At 45.7% G+C, this 22,625-nt stretch overlaps 1 protein-coding gene across 4 annotated transcripts in view; it reads right to left on the bottom strand.

Annotated features, from left to right (window-relative positions):
* Positions 1-21,680, bottom strand: part of LOC115085925 (zinc finger protein OZF-like) — a 43,612-nt gene extending 21,932 nt beyond the window's left edge. For 2 of the 4 annotated variants that reach the window (XM_029592467.1, XM_029592468.1), the window contains exon 1: positions 13,815-13,934. Coding sequence is in view for 1 of the 4 variants with exons in the window: in XM_029592466.1 (XP_029448326.1) it covers positions 13,815-13,934; positions 20,858-20,984; positions 21,372-21,395 (271 nt within the window). In the remaining 3 variants the exon portion in view is untranslated. Of the gene's footprint in view, positions 1-2,647; positions 2,808-13,814; positions 13,935-20,857; positions 20,985-21,371 lie in introns of those variants that run through there. The other 2 variants (XM_029592466.1, XM_029592469.1) reach the window with 2 other exon arrangements.
* Positions 21,681-22,625: the final 945 nt, after the last annotated feature.

Here is a 22,625-nt window from a genome sequence, read left to right as displayed (position 1 = left end):
ACACTAATGATATATTCATATCCCTGAAATAGACTCGACTACTTTTTATTTTCTCCCAATTATTTAGCTAGGACAGTCAGGACTGACATACTGCCCTGCTCAATTTCGGTTCATCACCCTGTAGAAATTCTATTAGACATTGGCTCTTGTAAAGCCCGCTGTTCTACCTGGAGGTTAAGTATTTATTGAGCAACAAGGACCTCCCTAATCTGCTGAAATTGGCTGTGGAGGAGTTCAGTGACTTTAATCCTGTCACCGATTATCTGCCAATTTTGCAATGTGAGGCCTTTAAGGCCTTCCTGAGGGGCAAGATAATTTTCTATGCCAGCCCATTTGCAGAGACCCTGTAGGCAAAAGATGGACGAACTTTTGTCCAAAATTCGAAAGCTAGAGGCACAACACAAGAAAGACTGCTCCGCGCAAACTTTAAAGGACCTTGAGAAGTGCAGGAGAGACTTGTAAGCTATCGAGATTGTTAAAATAGGAAAAGCCCTCAGATGTACTAGGGCAAAATTTTGTAAGCATGGGGACAAACCTGGGGTATATCTGGCAAGAGCAGTTAGGAAAAAAGTCAACAGATTCATCATTTCTAAGGTCTGGCAGCCCTCTGGCTCTATTACATTGGATGCCAGTGAGATAGAGGATCAATTTGTTCGGTACTATTCTGATCTCTACAAGGCTTCAGAGTCTGCAGAAAGCCAGACAGAGCCATTGTGCTTGGCGAAACTTGCTGAGGCTCAAAAGGGTCAAATAGATAAACCAAGTACACTTCTCGAGATACAGGCTGCAGTTAAGGAACTTCCTGGTGGTAAGGGTCCAAGCCCAAACAGATCTAGAATAGAGCTAAATAAAACCTTCATGCCGGAAGTGACACCCTTCCTTATTAGTGTGTTTAATCAGGTAGGGGAACACAATGCTCCCTAGGGGACATGAGAGATGTTCATAGCTCCCTAATTTATAAAAAAAAAAAAAAAAAAAGGAAAAAGACTCTCTAGAGTGTGGATTGTATAGATACATTTTTCTGTTAAATAGAGATATAAAAATTCTGGTGAAGGTTTTGCAGCTCCAGCTAGAACCAATTCTGGGAGGACTAATATATTTGGATCAAACAGGATTCGTTAAGGGGAGCATATCCACAATTAACAGCAAGTGGGTATTTAATTTTCTTCATTATGTAAAGTGTTGGGGCATTCCTAGTCTGTTTGTTTCCCTAGATACCGAAAAGGCTTTCGACAGTGTGTCCTGACCTTTTTGGTTTTCTGTTCTGCAGGAAATGGGCTTTCCTGGCCAGTTTTTGGCTTGGATGCAAGCAATGTATGAGCGGCTGCAAGCGTGGTTGGTGCCGAATGGCTCACTCACTTCAAAAGTACAGAATCTGTACTCAGAGGCACTAGGCAGAGCTGCCCCCTTTCGCCGTAATTTGACTTAGTAATAGAGTCCTTGGCAGAGGCCATGAGGACCAACCCAGCCATAAAACGCATTACGATGGGAGGTAAAGAACACAAGGTCTTACACTATGCAGACAACCTGCTGTTATTTGCCACCGAACCGACCAGCTCTACACCAGACTTTCTGGACTTAGTTGCCCAGTATGGTTGATCAGTGGGATATAAATTAAACTACGGTAACTTGGAAGTTGTAACTCTAGATGGTAGGGTCCAGCAGGAAGACCTTATGAGACTGGAAAATTGGGCATCCAAATGGCAGATGAAATTTAATGTGGATAAGTGCAAGGTGATGCATATAGGGAAAAATAACCCATGCTATAGTTACACAATGTTAGGTTCCATATTAGGTGCTACTACCCAAGAAAGAGATCTAGGCATCATAGTGGATAACACATTGAAATCGTCGGTTCAGTGTGCTGCAGCAGTCAAAAAAGCAAACAGAATGTTGGGAATTATTAGAAAGGGAATGGTGAATAAAACGGAAAATGTCATAATGCCTCTGTATCGCTCCATGGTGAGACCGCACCTTGAATACTGTGTACGATTCTGGTCGCCGCATCTCAAAAAAGATATAATTGCGATGGAGAAGGTACAGAGAAGGGCGACAAAAATGATAAGGGGAATGGAACAGCTCCCCTATGAGGAAAGACTAAAGAGGTTAGGACTTTGCAGCTTGGAGAAGAGACGACTGAGGGGGGATATGATAGAGGTGTTTAAAATCATGAGAGGTCTAGAACGGGTAAATGTGAATCGGTTATTTACTCTTTCGGATAATAGAAGGACTAGGGGGCACTCCATGTAGTTAGCATGTGGCACATTTAAAACTAATTGGAGAAAGTTCTTTTTCACTCAATGCACAATTAAACTCTGGAATTTGTTGCCAGGGAATGTAGTTAGTGCAGTTAGGATTGGATAAGTTCTTGGAGGAGAAGTCCATTACCTGCTATTAATTAAGCTGACTTAGAAAATAGCCACTGCTATTACTAGCAACAGTAACATGGAATAGACTTAGTTTTTGGGTAATTGCCAGGTACTTGTGGCCTGGTTTGGCCACTGTTAGAAACAGGATGCCGGGCTTGATGGACCCTTGGTATGACCCAGTATGGCATGTTCTTATGTTTTTATGTCATCAACTGACCAATTACACAGACATAGAAGCTGTTGATTAGTGATGCTACTCCTGCAGCTGATGCATACACCAAACAGCCAGTATCTGCCGGGTATTCTGCCCCGGCTCCAATAGGGAAGATCATTCTCCTAGTTCCTCTTGTGCATCCTGAGCCAGACATAAGCTCAAGTGCGCCACAATGCAGCAACTGTTATGAATCTGTGTTGCGGGCTCCTGCAAGAGGGAGGAGTTAGCAATCTGATATGAAACCGCTATCTGATGGGAGGAGCAATCAGATAGAAGTTAGCAATCTGTAATATCTCAGATATCGTCTTGCTAAGGAGTTAGCAATCTGTAATAAATCTGCTGTTAGATAGACTGCGGAGTTAGCAATCTATTGTGTAAGCTCTGTGTTAGAGCTAGTATTTAGCAATCTGTTAAGGATCTGAGATAGAAGGGGTGAATCCCTGGGCCAGTGGCAGATGACCACGCCCCCCGGGAGGAGATCCTGAGAAGGACCACCGGCTAGGCTTGAGTATGGAGACAGACACACATAGTTCTTTTATTAAATAAGTTTTGGAAACCACCAGAGGTGGCAGTAGTGAGCTGATATGCCCCAGCAGGGCTCTAGTCCCTCAGGCACTGGAACCGCGATCCAGGATGGCTGAGCTGTTGAGAAACTGTAGAAAGTGAGTAGGTAGTGTAGACCAGGTTCATGAACAGAACTAGATGACAAAACTCACATAAGGTCTCAAGGAAGCTCAGAAGCTGGAAAGGTTTAGGCCCTCAAGGAACGAGTACCTGGTTCCAGGGAAAGCTCTGAGAGAGCGATAGTAACTCACAATTGTTTGTAGCAGCGATAGCTTCCAGGCAGTAGAGAATCTTCAGAATGTCCAGGAACATGGGCCCTCGAGGAGCGAGTATCGGTTCCTATCTGTAATCTGAAATAAAGAAAAGAGCGAGGCCCCCCGAGGAGTGGGTACCTCTGGTAAGTCCAAGGAGGCAGAGTAGGTTGGGAGTAAAGCCGAAGCAATCCCCTTGCTAACTCAGTTAGACAGTGAATTAGAGACCTTTAAATATTGGAAGCAGATGACATCATCTCAGGGGGACGCCCCTGAGGTTCGCGCCCTTGCTGGTACTTCAATCAGAGCACGCGCCCTAGGTCATCAGGCAACATGGCGGATCTGCAACATCGAGCCGATCCGGGGACGCTGGAGGGAGACAGCATGGAGACGCCGCGGCAGCCAGCCAGCCATCAGACCCAGAGGGAGTCACCACAGAGGTAAAGAGGGCAGAGTGAGGGCGTCGAGTAGCGACGGATGCAACAGCAACATGCCGCTGTCTGCCTTAAAAACCTGCCTAAGGAGTGACTGAATCTTTTGGTCTTGAGCATCCCTAAGGGCAGCCTCCCACCTTCCACAGGGATGGTGTTCCTCTTCGTTACTGAACAAACCAAGGCATCCACCTTAAGAAACCAAAACCTCCCCTTCCCCTGTGGATCTAATAGGGTTAGTGTGGCCATCACCCAGCCACCTTTAAAATTTGCTTCTGGCACAGCCCATTCTCCTGTAAAGTGTGAAGGGAATGTGTTATCAAGTACAGTAATTCATCCCTGTAAAAAAAAAAAAGACGTAGCATGGAAGCATGATCCCCCTATCTGGAGGAACCTCTCCCTTGTCTAAAGTCGACTTCACTATCCCCGCAGGCAAGTTCTTACACCCCTTCAGTGAATCATCGGAAGGAAGCTAGTCCTCCATCAGCACCTCATCCCCAGAGTGGAATCTAACCCCGAGGGTGCGAGCATGGCAGGAGTAGCTGGAGGAAAAACTGGAGCAACAGGTGGCCGTAGCACAGGGACAGTCCCAGTAATTAATCCCTGCGTCTTACAAAACACCTGTAAGTCTTTCAGGATCTCTCGTGAAATAAAGGCCCAGGGACAGGTAGAACTATCTAAAGCCAGGGCAATACGCCTCCCACCCTGCTATAAGACTCCCACCGGAGAATGAACAATTATATCCTCAGGAGAAAGAGGAGGAAGCTCCAGATATGCTGACAGACTCTGCCACGTAGGGATCCGAGAAACAGAAACCGGCGGTTGCGGCGGCACAGCGCATCCTGCACAGAAGACTCCCCCGATCCTCCTGCAGCCTCGAAATCAGCATTAATCAAATCCCCACAGGGCTCTGCACACTGCCAGCATATTTCATGAGTAGCCCCAGCCTGCACCTTCCTGAGATGGCAGGCGGAGCACAGGGCCGATTTCCTCCCGCGCTCCGCGGGCAGCGCCATCTTGGATTCGCGATTCCCTTCAAACGCGGTCCTGCAATTAAATGCTTTTAAATCCGTTCCTATTTACCTGTGCGGTAGAAATTCCATCTCCCTTGGCTAATTAACAGCTTGCGACGGTAACGGGAACCCCTGCTGAGCTGTGCTTCTCAGTCACAAAAGCTCTTTTCTTTAATTGAATCTCAGCCAACAGACAGTGCTCACTTAAAGAAACAGCACAAAAGAATTTCAAACAGCCAGAGGACGAGCGTTTCCAGAGAAGAGAAAAAAAGAAGGGACAAGGAGAATAGGAGAGGACCACAGGAAGGTAGACCCCCAGACCCCTGGAAGACCCCTGTCCTTCAGTAGCTCCACAGAGGAAGGGAGCAGAGCTATCACTTCAGATGTCCAAAAACTGCCCATGGATACACAGATCAGGTACTGCTGCTTAACTGAGGGAGGGAGATAGTCTTTCCAGACTCAGTCAACAGACCAAGCCCACGGTGTGGGTTGCATGTCAGCATCTGCTAGAGACAGAGAATACTGGCAGGGTGATGTCAGCACAGAGCTATACATATACCTGGGAACTCTCCAGATTTGGCCCAGAGACTCCGGAATTCTAAACGAATTGCTGGATCTCCAGGTCAACACCCAAAAACTCCGGGTGCAGAGGAAGAAAGCAGGCCTCAAGTGCCACTAGTGGATCCCAACCCACCACCGGTGAAGACAAAGATGAGGCCTGTGCATGATCCGCCCGGGAGCAGGAGGAAGCCCATTCAGCTGCTGCTCCTTCTCCTGTGCCAGCCCTGCGGTATTCAAAATTTGCTGAGCTAGCACTTCCTTCATGCTGATCTTGTGCATGAGAGGGCATGTGTGTGCGTAAAAGAGCAAGTACAAGAGCATATTGTGCGTGGGTGAGAGAGCATATATGAGCATGAAAGAATTTGTGAGAGAGAGGAAGGAGAAAGTTTCCCTGCTGTCCCCATCCCCTGTGGGAAATTATTTTAAGGAGGAAGTTAGCGTGCAGAAGAGTATTGTGCCGGAATAGACAGGAATGAAGCTGAGAAAATCACCGATACTATTAGTGTAATTATTTAATATAAGGCCTATAAGTTCTGAGAATACATATGCCATTTTTCTTAGCCTGCTTGTAACAAAAAACTGTTTGTCACAAAAAATCCTGAGATCAGATATAGGGACTCAGAAAGGCTAACTGCAGATATCTGAACAGAACAGGACTTAACCTCCTAGCCACACCCAGCTGTTTGTTGCTGACGCGATAACGGATAGTTGGGGCCTAAGCAAGCACATGAGGAGTGGTCCAGAGAAAGAAACTAGGCAATAGATCAGAAGAATTAACTTAAAAAGAGCAACATGAGAGATTATTTGAAATCAGAGAAACAACAGCTTGGGGGAAAAGTATTTGGACATTACCATTGTTAATGAAGTGACCAATGAGTGGTTGCTGATTTGCTAACATGTTGTCCTGGATTTTCTAAAATACATCACATTGGGAATTGTGAGGAAAGTATTTTGTGTACATATTCTTTCATGCAAATTCTATGCTTTGATTGCTTATTCTCAGACTTATAAGTAAAGATTCTATACTGGTAATTGTGTTGTGTATTCTGTGACATATAACCTACCACTCAGCCACCCCCCACCACCTTTTCCAACCCCCCCCAACACAAACACACACACAAACTAATCCAAGGAATTTCAGGATGACTGGAAATCAAAAATTCCCAGGTCTGACTATAAGAAGTCACGTCGGTGAGCATATTGATCTCTGCCTCCATCTGCTGGTTGGCGTACACTAGTCTGGCCTGGTCTAACTGGATAAAGAGGAATAGAAGTTAGCATTCTGGAAAAGGATCTGAGTGTTATCATGGACAATACTTTGAAAGCCTTGGCTCAGTGTGAGGCATCGGTCAAAAAAGCAAACAATGTTAGGAATTATTAGGGAAAGTATAGAGAAAAACACAGAGAATTTTATAATTCTTCAGTATCGCTTCATGGTGGGACCACATCTGGAGTATGGTGTACAATTATGGTCATCACATCTTAAAAAAGATATAGCTGAACTGGAAGGAGGGCAACCAACATGATAAAGGGGATGGAACAGTGCCCTTATGAGGAAAGGCTAAAGAGGTTAGGACTGTTCAGCTTAGAGAAAAGACAGCTGGGGGGGGGAGGGGGGAATATAATAGAAGTCCATAAAATCATGAATAGAGTAGAAAGAATAAATGTGAATGGAGAAATTACCTGATAATTTTGTTTTCCTTAGTGAAGACAGATGAACTCAGGACCAACGGGATGTACAAAAGCTACTCCCGAAGAGGGTGGGAAGATGCCCGCGATCCGGTTAGCACTGCCCTCACAAAGGCTGCGTCCTCTCTGGGCCAGACATCCAGGCAATAAAACCTGGAAAAGGTGTGCAAGAAGGACCACGTCGCTACTCCGCTCAGGATACTGCCTGGGCCCTAGTGGAAGGAGCTTTAACCTGAAAGGGTAATGGCTTCCCTGCTTCCACATAAGCTCCTGTGATCACTTTGCGTGGGAAAGTTTTTGAATTGCAGGGATTAGCTAATAGCCTCATCTTCACTGTGGTTTGGATGCGCTAATCCCCGCATTGCATCGGGGGTTATTGTGGCAAGTGCAAATTGCATGTCCAACCACATGTAAAGCTGGGTGCTCAGCTGAGCGGACTATATTGCATCAGCCTATAAGTGCATACAGCAAGGCCGAAGCCACAGAAACCAAAGGAAAACACATTCACCATCTGCTGGCGACAGAGAATACTGGCAGGCTGGTGTCAGCAAGAATAATTTAAGAAGTGACATCGGCGAGCCTGTTGTTTCCTGCCTCCATCTGCTGGTAGGAGTGCATAACCCATGTGTACTGGACTAGCCTGAGAGAGCGTAGAGGAAGATGGAATAGTCAAGCATGTTGACCATGGCGGAAATATCGAGCAACACCATCACATATGTTGTGCCTCTGTCAAACCTGTAACAAATCGTGTCAATACTGGACATACTCAAATGCTTCCTGGAACAGAATTGAATCTGGTGTAAAATACTGTGCTACTCCAGGAAGTCAAGCAGCTGATGCAGCACTGTTCCTTCAATGATTTTGGCCAAGAAAGGTAGCATGGAGATAGGGCGGTAATTACTAAGTACAGAAGGATCAAAGGAAGGTTTCTTTCATAGAGGCTTTCTATAAAGTAGCTGGCAAAATACCTTCCTATAAGGATAAATTCATGACCTTAACAATATAAGCGCTGACATCATGCAACAGCCTCACCAAAATAGGGGAGTATGGTTTTAGTGGGCAAGTAGATGGGGTTTAACTTTGCCAGAATCTGAACAACTTTATTTTTAGACACCAGAGCAAAGAAGTCCCACAGAGGGGCAGAGGAAATAACAGGTGGTGCAGAAGTATTAGAGGGATTGACTCTGCTGCAGATTTGAACAACTTTATCAACAAAAACATTGAGTAAATTCATCGCAACAGCATGGAGCATTGGCTAAAAGCGTTGTATCACAGGAAGTGTGAAAGGTTAAATTTTGGACCAAATGAAAAAAAGTTCCCTTGGGTTGTTTCCAGCTGCTAACTTAGCAGAACAACCCCTCCCAAATCTTTCTTGGCTTTATTAGCATATTCATTAGAAATACACTCAATCACAAACCCAAAGAATTCAAGAAAGCTCTAAAAACCTATTTATTTATTTAGGCTTTCCAAACATAAGTCTTTTCCTTCTGGCAGTGAAATCTCCCAGTCAAGACTGACATGATGTAGTGGTCTCCGGTTACTGTTGATCTTATTTTAAGCTGTTGATGTTTGTTTTATCATTGCTATATTTTTTTTTTTTATGTAACCCACCCTGAACTTGGGAGGGCATGAGATTTTATTTATTTATTTATTTAAGGTTTTTTTTATACCGGCATTCATGATAGCGTTCACATCATGTCGGTTTACATAAAAAACAGGGGTGCGAAGAATACAACCAAGAACATAAATAAACGTGATGAAGAAATGCAGTTACAATTAACAAGGGCTGATGAACTGGGGTGGAGGAAATAAGAGAGAGATAGAGGAGGTTAATTATATACAAGTGTACAATATATATACGGAGTCCAATATATACAGCTGCTGTGTAGAGTATTTATTGGTGGTGTTTGTTAGGTGGAGTTCGGGAAAGCTTGCCTGAACAGCCATGTCTTGAGTCTTGAGATAATTTTTTTTAAAAATAAATAAGTCAGTCATAGTTTTATACTTGCTATTGCTAAGGACCATGCAGTATTTCTCCAGGGACTCCCTAGATCCAGACCCCAGTAACGTTCAAGTCTGCATAAAGATTGTTTAAATTCCCACAGCTTTAGTGTAAACCAGGGGTGTGAAATGAGTACGCCTAGGCCTTATAAGTTTCAAAGGGGCTGCAAGTAAAAAAAAACAAAGGCTGCACCTTCTTAGAATTACAGGCAGGTGCAATCAATAGACATTTTACAAGAATTCAGAAAGTGTCCTTGCCTCCATCACCTCTAGAGGGAAGCTGTTCCATGTTCTGTAAAGAAATGTGTCCTTAGATTACTCCCGAGTCTACTCCCTTTCACCCTTATCCACTGAAAGAGGCCCTCCCTTCTCTGCATGGAAACCTTGAAGGTATCTCAATGTCTCTATTATCTCTTCCCTATCTCACCTTTCCTACAGGGTATTCATGTTTAGATCTTTAAGCTTATCCCCCATATGCTTTAGAATGAAAAGCACTGATCATTTTAGTAGCCACCCTCTCCAACCAGTTTATATCCTTTTGAAGGTGTGGTCTTCCAAACAAGGTCTCACTAGGGATTTAGACTGAGACAAAAATCACTTCCTTTTTCTGCCGAGCTTTCCTCTCCCTATGCTGCCAAGCATCTGTCTGGCTCTTGCCATTGCTTATCCACCCATTTGACAGCCTTAATATCATGAAATACATCATCCCCAGATCCCCCTCTTCCTTTGCGTTTAGAATAATTTCACCCCCTATGGGTTTTTGTATCCTAATTGCACAACGCTGCATTTTATAGCATTAAATCTTAACTGCCAAACTCTAGGCCACTCCTCGAGTTTCACTAGATCCTCTCTCATGTTTTCCACACCTTCTAGGCCATTTACCCTGTTGCAGATTTTGGTATCATCAGCAAAAAAGGCAAACCTCTTCGATAAAAGTCATTGAAAGAAAACTTAGAAATATTTCTGTGAGCCCTTGGAGCTGTGGGGTGGCTGGCGCAGACTAGTAGGTGAACCCACTAGGCCCACTCCAACTTGTTCTGGTCTGGGATCGGCTGCAGCTTCGCTTATACCAACCCTGTTCCCTGCAGGTTGAGCCCTTGGGTTCCAGGAGCTGGCCGGATTTATGAGTGTCCAGAGAACGATCAAGGAGAGAGTCCAAGAACAAGTGGAAGTTAGAGCAGGTGGCAATCAAGCAAATAACAGGTTCAGGTCAAGGGTCAGAGAGGCAGCAAGTGAAGTGTAGTCAGGATCTGTAGCATAGGTCAGGTCCAGGTGGCAGGCAAGAGAGTAGTCAAGGTCCAAAGCAAAGGTCAATACCAGGCAAGCAAGACGAGGACAATGACAGGGACGAACCAGACTGGGTGAGACAAGGCAGGGAGGTGAGACAAGGCAAGGCTGGATGAGACAAGGCTGGAAGGCAGGATGAGGCAAGATAGGAACGCAGGAACAAAGCAACATGCAGTACTCAAGGTAGGAGGACCTGCTGCAAATTCTAGAAGTTGCAGCTGGGTTAAAATACCCAGCTGCGTCACGTCATCGGAAGGCGCTGACGCCAAGGTTTCCCACCACGGGGCCTACTTGTGTGCGTTTCTGCACAAGCTTAGATGGAGGCACCAGCGGAGGAGCAATGGCTGCGTCTATGGCCATGGCGTGATCTGGGGAGCATCCAGGTGAATATGGTTGGTCACGGGTCTACCCAGCAGCTGGCCAAACATAACTTCTTTCTACATACAATGGAAGCAATGCATGCAAATCTACCTCTAGCATATTCATTGTGGATATCCTGAAAACCTGACTGAATAGGTAAGTCTCAAGGTGGGCTGAGGACCCCTGGGGCTAAAGGAATTTCAGCCCTTTCTTTTTTTTTTTTTATCAAGATCCCTATTTAGTCTGTTAAGAAACTTATTTTTTATCCAACTCATTTCTTTTCCATCATTTAAGATCTTGGAGGGTGTAGATCAAATGCAAGACTCTGGACTGGAGATGGCTGAAGAGCGTTATTGTGCTTTCTGAAGGTCACAGATCTGTTCTGAAATCTGAATAGGCTGCATGTCCTTTTTAGTGGCCAGGAAAAAAGGAAAGTGGTATTCAGAACTTCCAACTGTAGGGAGATTAAGGAAGCAACAGGCTTGACCCAGGTACACCCAAGCTTGTTCTGCAGCAGGTGAACTGTGATGTGTCAGAATGCTCTGCCCTACTGTGGGAGGCTGAGGCCTGCTCTGCTGTAGTGCTCCTTAAAGGTGACTGCCTCTTGGACAGTCAAAAAACAGAAAGGACCAGGCTTTCCTATTTCTTTACTGTAGTTTTAAAAGAATTATTATTCTAAACGTTCATACATCAGAACTCCACCCAAGACCTGCAATATTACCCATTTCCCACGGTTGTTATTCAAATATGAAGTGGTTAGAAGGCTGGACATAATTAAAGTTGTGATATTAGCTACTGCAATGCCTTCCAATGTGTGTAGGTGAGCATTAAAACCTTATTACCTTAGGTATTTCATAATAGCAGTGAACTCCAGGACCTTGCATTTAAGCAGGACTAATCATGACTGGATTTCTATGCTGGTTAAAAGTACTCAGTTGTAGTATGCTTTTTCATTTTAAATATGTTTGTATGATTTTTTTTCTTCTATGCTCATTAAGGAAGGGATACATTAATGCCAGACACAGGAGAGGTTAACACTGTACATGATCCACTGTCCCCCCATCCACTTTCCACTATTACCTTCCCTGCGTCCGCCCTCCGACTCCCCCCCCCCCCTGTTCTCCATCTCAATCGAGACTATTATACGCTTGATTTCGTTTTAACGTTGATGACTTTTTTGCTTACATCTTGTATAAGAAGTTTACTTTTAATACCTTGTTGCCAAAAGTTTTTTAAATATTCTTCGTTCTATGTAATGCTCACAAGCTCTCTTATTTGTACTATGTTCTTCATTCCATGTAATGCTCTTAGGCAAGTTTATTGTTTCACTGTAAACCGGTTTGATTTGCATCCAATGCAAGAAGATCGGTATATAAAAAACCAAAAATAAATAATAAAATAAATATAAAAAAAGGGATAAATGTTCGGATGGATTAAGCACTCACTCGACCAAGAGCTTTAAACTAGTTGTGGATAGAGCACCAGTTGGTAGTGCTAGAGGAGGTTTGCATGTCAGCCATTTGGAGTCTTGTTACTCTCGTACACTACGCACTTGACGCCAGATGTGCAAGCCAAAGGATTGTGCCCCTTTTGGGCTAGCATCCTTATGGCAGTGTTGATTTCCTCCCACCTGCTTTAATCATAACTTGAGTATATCCCACACATCTAGACTGGTAGGGCAGGATGAAACGGAAGGTGAAATTATAAATGACCTGTCTAAATCCTTTCCTTGAGTCCTACCTGACCAGTCCAGAACCCACTCAGAATTCTGGTAAGGCATCAGGATGTGGATATATGGTTGGGTCTACAAAAAGAAGGAGAAGAAATATTAGTGCTGTTTTAATTGTGCTTATTCTCAAAATTTGGGAAGGTTCTAGCATTTGGGCCTTGGTCTCGCAGTTTATTTCAAATTGTTTGTTGTTGTCAATATCTCCTTAGATCATGACTGATCTTTGACGGGAGATATTAAGAGCTCCAGGCTATACAGTGAGTGAAGAGGTCAGCGTGAAGCTTTTTTCTTTGCTTCCATCTGCTGATAGGAAAATAAGACTCATGTATCTGGACTGGTCTGGCAGGACTCAAGGAAAGAAATTAACAGGCGAGTTAGAATTTCACCTTTCTGCAGTGTACAAAACTAGGTAATTCTGAATGCTGCTCTTCAAACTGTACTTCTATTTTTCCCTGTTTTCAAAAGATCATCTGTGGATGTGAAATGTTTATTGGCCATGGATTAACACCATTGGTAACACAGTTTGTTCTTGTAAAATAAATGTAAGTTTTATTCTGCATTTTTGTTGATCTTCAAATTGCTCTCCCTGCCTCTCTGCACCCCCCACCTCCACCAATTCTCTCATAATCTGGCCCATCCTCCTCCTCCTCCTCCTCACTTCCCCTCCTCACCATGTCATCCTCTTATAAGCCAAGGCTCAAAATCTATTAGTAATTTTTTTCAATATTATTTTGTTGGAGGTGCTGTCCCTTTAAACACTGGGTATGTTGCTATAGACATGTTAAGTAGTGATGAAGGAGGATAGTAACCTGCTCAGTGGCACTGACTGCATCTAGACTAGTAACATGTTTCCGAGTTTGAAACCCAGTCACATTTAATCGAGTTTACGAATGTCTCCCTAAAAGTTTTCCTGTTTTAATGTATTCCGCCCCTGAGGCGACTGTTCAGTTCCTTGTAAACCGGTGCAATATGTATGCTATACAGGAACATCGGTATATAAAAATTAAAAATAAATAAATAAATAAATAACAAGGAAAAAGTGGCATGTTGCACTGTAGGGGGCCGTGAAAACAGGCAAATTAAGTGATGTTGTTGAAGTAGTGGCATTGATGATGTGGGAAATTATTTTCTTCCCCCCCTCCAGTCCCATTAAGTGATCAAGCTTTATATACTCATCCCATCTGGCTGGTAGGAAGGGAAGGGTTTCATGCAGTATCAACCGCCTCCTCCACTGGAGCCCTGCGCATACAACTTCAGAATGATGCCAGAAGAGGCGGCAGGAAGAGCAGGAAAGTGCTCTTCATCTCAGCAGTTTTACCCCGGTCCCTCCTATTACTGCACTCACCTGAGCAGCTGCTTCTCCCAGTTTCTCTTTCCGCTGATCCCAGCTCAGCCCTGATGTACGGCTCTTCCCCTCGTTCAATGTGGGAGATAATATCAGGGGTGACGATCGGAGAACCTGTTCCTGGGGTAAGAGCACTGCATTAGATTTCCCATAATCACTCTGGGTGTGGTTCCCCCACATTCAAGATTTAGAAACATTTCCAGTAGCAAGAATTTCATCAACTCCAGGTTACAAAAATATTCAAATCCTCACTAAAAAGGAATAGTTCTGAGGTCTTGCATGTCTCAGAAAAGTCTCATAACCCTCATTACTCAACCTTCTAATATGCTTCCCATTTCAATATGCGCAAGCCTCATTATCCCTTCTACAGCATATGAGTCTCCTTCATGACATTCAGAACATCTGGAATAGGTTGGAGGAAATACACAGAGCATGCTCAGACTGATTCAGCACAGAGGCATGGCAGGAAGCAAAACCAAAAAGTTTCCCACATCTCTTTCCATGCGAAATACTTTCCAGTCCCTTCAATACCGCAATTCCAGAGGAATCAATGGGAAAATGAAATGGAGAAATTACTTACCTGATAATTTCATTTTCCTTAGTGTAGCCAGATGGACTCAGGACCAATGGGTATTGTGCTCTCCTGATAGCAGATGGGAGACGGAGTCAGATTTCAAAGCTGACGTCAGCCTAGATATACCCGTGCAGCACGCTTAGCTCTTCAGTATGCTCCTCGAAAAGCCAGTATGGATATATGTTGCTTGATAATCAAGTATACTCAAGTAACTTTGAACTGGTTCAACTGATTATATATTTAAGAACGTTTTGGCACTGGAGACCGCCGGTGTGCTGAAACAATAAACGCCAACACCTAGGTAACTGCGGGTGTCTTAACACAGAGGTAGGCCGTGGCTTACCCGTACTTTCTCGAGATTTGATATCCAAGGTTCTCTATTTCTGGGGCACCCGTGGGCGGGATGCTGAGTCCATCTGTCTACACTAAGGAAAATGAAATTATCAGGTAAGTAATTTCTCCATTTCCTAGTGTGTAGCCAGATGGACTCAGGACCAATGGGATGTACAAAAGCTACTCCCCTACCGGGTGGGAGGCTGCCCATGGCCCACTTAGTGCTGCCTTTGCGAAGACTGTATTCTCCCTGGCCTGGACATCCAGGTGGTAGAACTTGGAGAAGGTGTGTAGGAAGGACCATGTCGCCGCCAAACAGATCTCGACTGGCGAAAGCAGCCTGGTTTCAGCCCAGGAGACTGCCTGGGCCCTTGTAGAATGTGCCTTGACCTGCAGAGGTAGTGGTTTTCCTGCCTCTATGTAGGCAGCATTAATTACTTCTTTGATCCAGCGGGATGCCGCTTCCCCTTGTTTCTTCCCGCTGTGAAGAACGAAAAGGTGATCAGTTTTGCACAAGGATTCCGATCTCTTCAGGTATCGGACTAGGATTCTGCCGACATTCAGGTGGCGAAGGAGGCGTGAGTCTTCCGAATCTCTGTGTTCATCTGGTGATGGTAAGGATATGGGCTGGTTCATATGGAACTGGGAAACCACTTTCAGAAGGAAGGATGGTACCGTACGCACTGTGTGGTGCCTGGGGTGAACCTGAGGAATGGTTCTCAACAGGATAACGCTTGAAGTTCGAAGATACGCCGAGCTGAGCATATTGCAATCAAGAATGCTGTCTTTAAGGTCAAAAGGCGTAGGGACAGGCCGCTTGTTGGTCTGAAGAACTCCCCTGCTAGGAAGTCTAGTACTAGGTTGAGGTTCCTTAGAGGCACTGGCCACTTTAGTGGTGGTCAGAGTTGTTTGACTCCCTTCAGGAAGCGAGACACATCAGGATGAGTTGATAGTCTGATGCCGTCCACTTCGGACCTGAAACAGGCCAGTGCTGCAACTTGAACCTTGAGGGAGTTGAGGGACAACCCCTTCTGCATGCCTTCCTGTATGAATTCTAGGATCATGGGAATCTTGGCTGTCCTTGGAAGGAGGGCGCGGTTTTCACACCAGGCTTCCAATACTCTCCAGATCTGTATGTAAGACAGAGATGTGGAGAACTTGCATGCTAGGAGCAGGGTGTCAATCACAGCTTTTGAGTAGCCGCGCTTCTTTAAGTTAGTCCTCTCAAGGGCCATACCATAAGAGAGAATCAAGCCAGGTCTTCGTGAGAGATAGAGACATTCTTCAGCAGGGACCGGTGTGGCGGTAGACGCAGAGGATTCCCCGCCAATAGTCTTCGCATGTCCGCGTACCATGGTCTTCTTGGCCAATCCGGGGCAACTAGTAGGATTAGTCCCCTGTGGTGCTCTATCTTGTGAATGACCCTGCTCAGTAGTGGCCAGGGTGGGAAGGCGTATAGGAGGTCTTCCTCTGGCCAGTTCTGGACGAGAGCATCGATTCCTTGAGACTGTGGTTCTCGTCTGCGGCTGAAAAATCTGGGGACTTGGGCATTGTGACGAGTTGCTAGGAGGTCCATGGCTAGGGGACCCCATCGATTCACTATCAGCTGGAAGGCTGTGTCCGCCAGCGACCATTCCCCCAGGTCTTGGCTCTCTCTGCTGAGATAATCCGCTGAGGTGTCTTTTCCTGCGATGTGGGAGGCTGAAATCCCTTGCAGGTTTGTTTCTGCCCACTCCATGAGAGGGTCTATTTCCAGAGACACCTGCTGGCTCTTCATTCTTCCCCGGCGGTTGATTTAGGCCATGGTTGTGGTGTTGTCCGACATGACTCTGACAGACTCGCCTCAGAGTCTGTGACTGAATCGCAGGCAGGCTAGTCTGACCACTCGAGCTTCCAGGCAGTTTATGTTCCATTGTCCCTGGGCTGTTAGTTCCTGACAGTGGGCTCCCCACCCTCGCAGACTCGCATCCATGGTGAGTAAAATCCACTTTGGTGTGGATAGGTTTACGCCTCTGCTTAGGTGGTCTGCCTGTAGCCACCATTGAAGCTGTTGTCGAACCTCTGTTAGTAGCTGGAGGCGAATTGAGTAGTTCTGGGACATAGGGAGCTTTGTAGTGGTCGCATATGGGCCCTTGCCCACGGAACAACTTCCAGAGTTGATGTCATGAGGCCGAGGACTTGGAGGTAGTCCCATACCTTGGGGCAAGCCGAGTTCAACAGGTTTTGCAATTGACTCATCAGTTTCCTTCTCCTTGGAAGGGGAAGGTAGACTTTGTCCAGCTTGGTATTGAACTGGACTCCCAGGTATTCTAGTGACTGGGAGGGATGTAGGCAGCTCTTGGCTGTGTTCACGACCCACCCGAGCTCTTGTAGTAAGTTCTTGACTCTGGTGGTCGCGTGGCGACTCTCCTCTGGAGACTTTGCTCTGATCAGCCAATCATCCAAGTAAGGATGTACCAGAACTCCTTTCCTCAGTGCTGCCGCTACTACCACCATAATTTTGGTGAAGGTTCTGGGAGCAGTAGCTAGTCCGAAGGGTAGCACTCGAAATTGGTAATAATTGCCCAGTATCACAAAGCGCAGGAAGCGCTGGTGTCCTGATGGACCGGGATGTGAAGGTAAGCTTCGGATAGGTCCAGGGAGGTTAGGAATTCTCCCGGTTGCACCGCCATTATAACAGAGTGTAGAGTTTCCATGCGGAAGTGTGGTACCTTCAGGTAACGGTTGACGGCCTTGAGGTCCAGAATGGGTCGGAATGTTCCTTCTTTCTTGGGAACAATAAAATAGATGGAATAGTGACCAGTATTTTGTTGAGACATAGGCACCGGAGCTATTGCCTTCAGGCTGAGTAGTCTTGCTAGTGTGATTTCTACTGCCAGTCTACTGCCAGTCTCTTGGAGTGGGAGTGGCACGGTGATCTCATAAATTTGTCTGGGGGGATGCTTTGGAATTCCAGGGCATACCCCTCTCGAATGTTAGTTAGGACCCACTTGTCCGATGTTACTTCGACTCATCTTTCGTAGAAGAGGGTAAGTCTGCCCCCTATGTCTTCTTCCTGTGGATGGGTCTGCGTCTTCTCATTGTGGGGCACGGCTGGAGCCTGTCCCTGAGCTTGCTCCTCTCTTAATGTGCTTGTTCCGAAAGGACTGAGACCTTCCTGAAGCACGAGGTGCTTGGGACTGTGTGTTCTTGTAAGGTTTTAAAACGCTGCGATCCTCTACCCTTGGTTCTGGGGGAGGAGCGCTGATATGTCTTTTGTTCCTGTCTTCAGGTAATCGAGGTACTAGGGAGTCGCCCCCTTTGTTGGCTAACTTCTCCAGTTTGCTCCTGAACAGGAGAGATCTTTTAAAAGGCATTTTTGTGAGGTTCACCTTGAAAGTTGCGTCAGCCGACCAAATTTGGATTGTCTTCTGGCCGCCACACCAGACACATCAACCTCCTGAGAGAGAAACAGACAAGATTGCACCACTAGGGCGCCACAGGAGGCAATCTGTAAATTCATCGCCACTGCCTCAAAGGCTTGCTTAAGAAGAGCCTCAATCTTCCTATCATGCACATCCTTCAAGCCACTCCTCACTCTATGGGGATAGTCATCCACTTAGAAATGGCACTTTGGGAAAACGCAAACGCTCTCTCACAGCTGAACCCAGGGGGTACAGGCCTTCCAATGTCCAACCCCCTTTAAAATTTACCTCTGGAGCATCCCACTGCAGATCAATCAATTCCTGAATGGCATCCATCACAGGGAAAAAACAAGAGGCTTTATGTAAGGAAACCAAAATGGAATTCTTCTTCAGCTCCAACATAGCATCTGAACCAGGAATACCAGATGTTTCAAGGTCTGGGAAATCAGGCCCAGCAGTTCATCTCTATGATGAAACCGCAACATGGTTTGACACAGTTCCAGCCCTGGAGGAATTTCCCCATCTTCCAGGGAATCAGGATCTGCCTCATCATCAGTGCCATCCGGATTCCTGTCGGGAACACCCGCAGGGAGCAGAGGCGAACCCTGAAGCTTAAGCATTCGACTAGAAGAGGGAGCAGCCACCGGCTGAGGGTCCGACTGGACAGAAATAGGGGAAGCAGAGGACTGCGCCTGAAGGGCTTGTAAGCCTTGGAAAAATTCCACCCAAGAAAAAGCAGCCGGGTCCAGACCAAGCCCAGAAGGAAATGGAGTTGGTCCCACAGAACTGCCCTCACCAGCAGAGTAGTCAATCAAGGGAGAACCAAGATCTGGCACCCCCCCCAGTCAAAGCCGTGACCAACCCATCATCCAAATGGGAAGAGCCAGTCTTAGCAAAATCTGAGGAAGACAACTCTCCCTGAGCGTCTGAGCAGAGCTGACAGGCTAGAAGCCAGGTCAGGCTGAGAAGCCCTAATATGACAGGCAATACAGATAAGAAGATGCTTAGGCTTCTTGCTTACTGGCGCCATCGCAGCGGTAAGCATCCGTCGGAACGGTTCGTGCGCAAAAAAAAAAAAATGCACCCAAAAAATAAGCACCAAAAAGAAGGCATGGCAAAGCGCATGCCCTTTTGGGCATGCTTTTTGTGCGCAAGGTAAGCACACAAAAAGCATGCACAAAAACCAAGCGCACTGCGCACACAAACAGCCTATAGAGGGCAGTAGCACACGCAAAAGAGTGCGAAAACAGCCACCACAGCCTACAATGCGACGTGCAAAAATAAAGTCTAAGTGCGGGGCCTAGCCTACCATGGGCCGCTCAACCTCCCCAGCTGCCCAGTTCCCCATCCCCAATGGGAGCGGGAATGAACGCCGTATGGCATGTTCAGAATGGAGACTGGAGGAAGTCCTGAAACCCCTCTGTGTCTGATGCAGGTTAAAATTTTCTCTTTTTTTTTTTTTTTAAACCTTACCCGAGTACAGAGACGGTTTCCGGTTGCTTGGGGAGAGGGCATCGACTGTCACCGCTATGCTCTGCCTCCCACACCTGCTGCCTTTCAGCTGAACTAGCAGCTAAGTCCACACCAGGAAACCCCCAACCAGACCAAGGCACACCTCTGAGGGACCACAGAAATCACCTTAGGAATTCTCAACTAGGGGAGGGACCATTAGGTATCACCACAGGGCTTTCTTTTCCTGAATTTAGAATTTCAAATTTCTCCTTCCAAAAAGCTCAAAGCAATCCCCATAGGGAGATTCATGTCCACCATCTGCTGGAGATGGAGAATATTGGCAGGCTTGGGTTCACTGCAGGGCTATATATACTGTGATGTCAGCTTGCTCAGTCTCCATCTGCTGGCAGGAGAGCATAAACCACTGGTCTTGAGTCCATCTGTCTACATGCTAGGAAATTACAGAAATTTATTTTAAAATATTTATTAATCACTTCACAGATTTCAATAAGATGTAATTCTTTAGAACATTTGCAATGATTTATACAGAAGTCCCTATTAACAATTAAATTTACTTTATAACAAATTAATTTTGTCATTTCTTATTTGCCAGAATATTTTAATTATATTCTTTTCTAATATTTGTTTGAATGGAGGAAACGGGACTGTCTCAATAGGTGCAGGGAAGTTAGGAAGGGGAACTGGAACTCAGGGATGAGGGAGGAGAGGTGATATCAGTGAGAGTGGAAAAGTCAGAAAGAGTTGGAAAATTTGAGATGGGACAGGAAGATCAGAAAAGGGGTAACAGAGGGAGGGAGAGAATAATTGGACTGGATAAAGAAGGAGGAGGAGGATCTAGAACCAGGGAGGGAATTCAAGACTTGATAGGAGGAGCAAGAGGATACAGAAGCATAGAGGAAGGGGGACGGGGGGGGGGGGGGGGGGATTTTCTCGGACCAGGATGTATGGAGATGGGGGATCTAAAACTAGTGGGTTTGGAGAGAGGGATTCCGTCACTCATTTCCCCTCTCTCTCTCTCACACAATTTTGATGTAATATCTTCTGTCTCTTTCACACACAACTCATCCATTCCTCATTCTCCATCCCACTTCCATTCTCATCTCTGCCCACTGAACTCCACCCCTACCCCCTCGTGTACTGCCAATAGGAGGAAAAGTGATCTCTGCAGCACTCTTCACTTTCTCACCAAATCATACCAGAATATCTTCACACTCATGGTGGCCTTGAGCTGCTAATCAAAATGCTAAATTGTTCCTTACTCATTGAGCTTAGAGTCTCATAATTCTCCTTCATCACATCCTTGTAAAGGTCTTTCTGCCTTTCTTCTAAATCCTCCCATTCTTTCTGGGAGAAATAGATAGCAATGTCCTCAAACATTACTGGGATCTGAAACATAAAACAGAAACACATTCATTACCTTCTGCATCACATCCATCAGGAAAGGTCACAGTGCTAGGGTTCAGCAGGACAGGAGTACAATTCTCTGGGAGTATATAATTCACAACTACATAACACCCAGTCCCCAAAGTAGAATTATAGCAAATGGAAACCGTTACACACAGATTCTTGAACACAAAATCTCCGTTTGTGGGGCTCCTGATCTTTCTCCTTACACTCAGAAGGGTCTCTAAGTACCTTTTTTGTGCCCTGGGACTACTCGGGGACCTATTAAAGTCAAGGCTGAGTCTGCAATGTCCTAGGTTAGAAAGCTGCAACGTGTTGGTATAGAGAAGTTGGGGGAGGGGGAGGGGGAGGGGCGGTGCAATCTCGTACCTGAGCAGAAGCTCCTGCAAGCATTTTCCTCTCTGCTTTTGCTGCTTTCGGATTTAGGGGCTCTTTTCTCTGAGCTGAGGGTTTGCCTCTTGCAATACAGCCCGGGGGCTGTTTCTCGAGCAGGAGGAGGAAGCGAGAAGAGCAGATACCAAGATTTAGGCTAGAGCTTTTTGTACTCCGCTATTAATCTGCACATCAAAAAAATGAAAGAAGAAACGATTCTGTATCTTTGTCTGCATCTGGCAGAAGGGGCAGCTCCTAGACCTGCTGGGCTCAAGTTGATGACAACACATCGGGAGGAGGGCGGAGCTTTGCGCTAAGCACAGACTGATGACATCACGTAGGTGGGTGTGCGGAGCTTTTCACCGAGGGCACTGACTGATGACGTTACAGAGGGCGGGGGCGGAGCTTTACACAGAACACAGGCTGGTGGTTGTTACCTATGAAACCCGCTGCCTGACTAACACTAAGCCAGTGCTTTGTCCCTTTGTAGATGTTGCAAGAGGTCATCAGCATCACCTTGTGGGGACACCCAAATAAAATAAAACTTTCAGCAGCAGGCTTCTTAAAGACGCAGTAACCTTTATGACAACCCTCTCTTCATCATAATAGTCTGTCTAAGGGCCTTATTTACTAAGAATGTGTCCCATAGGCACAGAACTGGAGAAAAGTGTTAGAACGCTGCCCCAGACTATTTTGGAGGGGCGGGTAATAAATACTTTTAAATACATAAAGCTGGCCCAGACACTGTTGGGGAAGGATGCCACTGTCAGAACAGGGTCGGTGGTTACTTGCAGTTATCTTTAGGTGGAGTTCAGCCTTTATCTCTGGCTCCTGTCGTAGTCTTTATTTGGCTGTGAGTGTACTAGGAGTACTTTTTTATTAAATTGGTCAGTCTAAAAGCCTAAAAAGAACTAAAGCTTTGAAATGTATATAGTAAGAGCATAGGGGATCTTAGCAGGATCAGTGGAATGTATGTTTCTTGCTGTATTTTTGTGATTTTAGCTCCTTTTCCTAGAACTACCTCCCAGCTACTTTTAAAAACGTGCTTCTCTCCCAGGCCTTTCCTGCTTTTCCCTGGACAATCACATCCATCTATAAACTATTCACCTATTGATATTTACATTTCTCAAGGCAACTCCAATCCAGGTGTAACCCCTGGAAGGGAAAACCCTTTAATAATGGACCCAAAGGCTCACGTCTCAGTTTTGGACCCTAAATGTACAGTTCTCAGCAAAATGTCACATCACTCTG

This window comes from Rhinatrema bivittatum, chromosome 2, assembly GCF_901001135.1.
Source record: "Rhinatrema bivittatum chromosome 2, aRhiBiv1.1, whole genome shotgun sequence".
NCBI classification, from domain to species: Eukaryota; Metazoa; Chordata; class Amphibia; order Gymnophiona; family Rhinatrematidae; genus Rhinatrema; species Rhinatrema bivittatum.
This window is presented reverse-complemented; position numbering and strand designations above follow the sequence as displayed.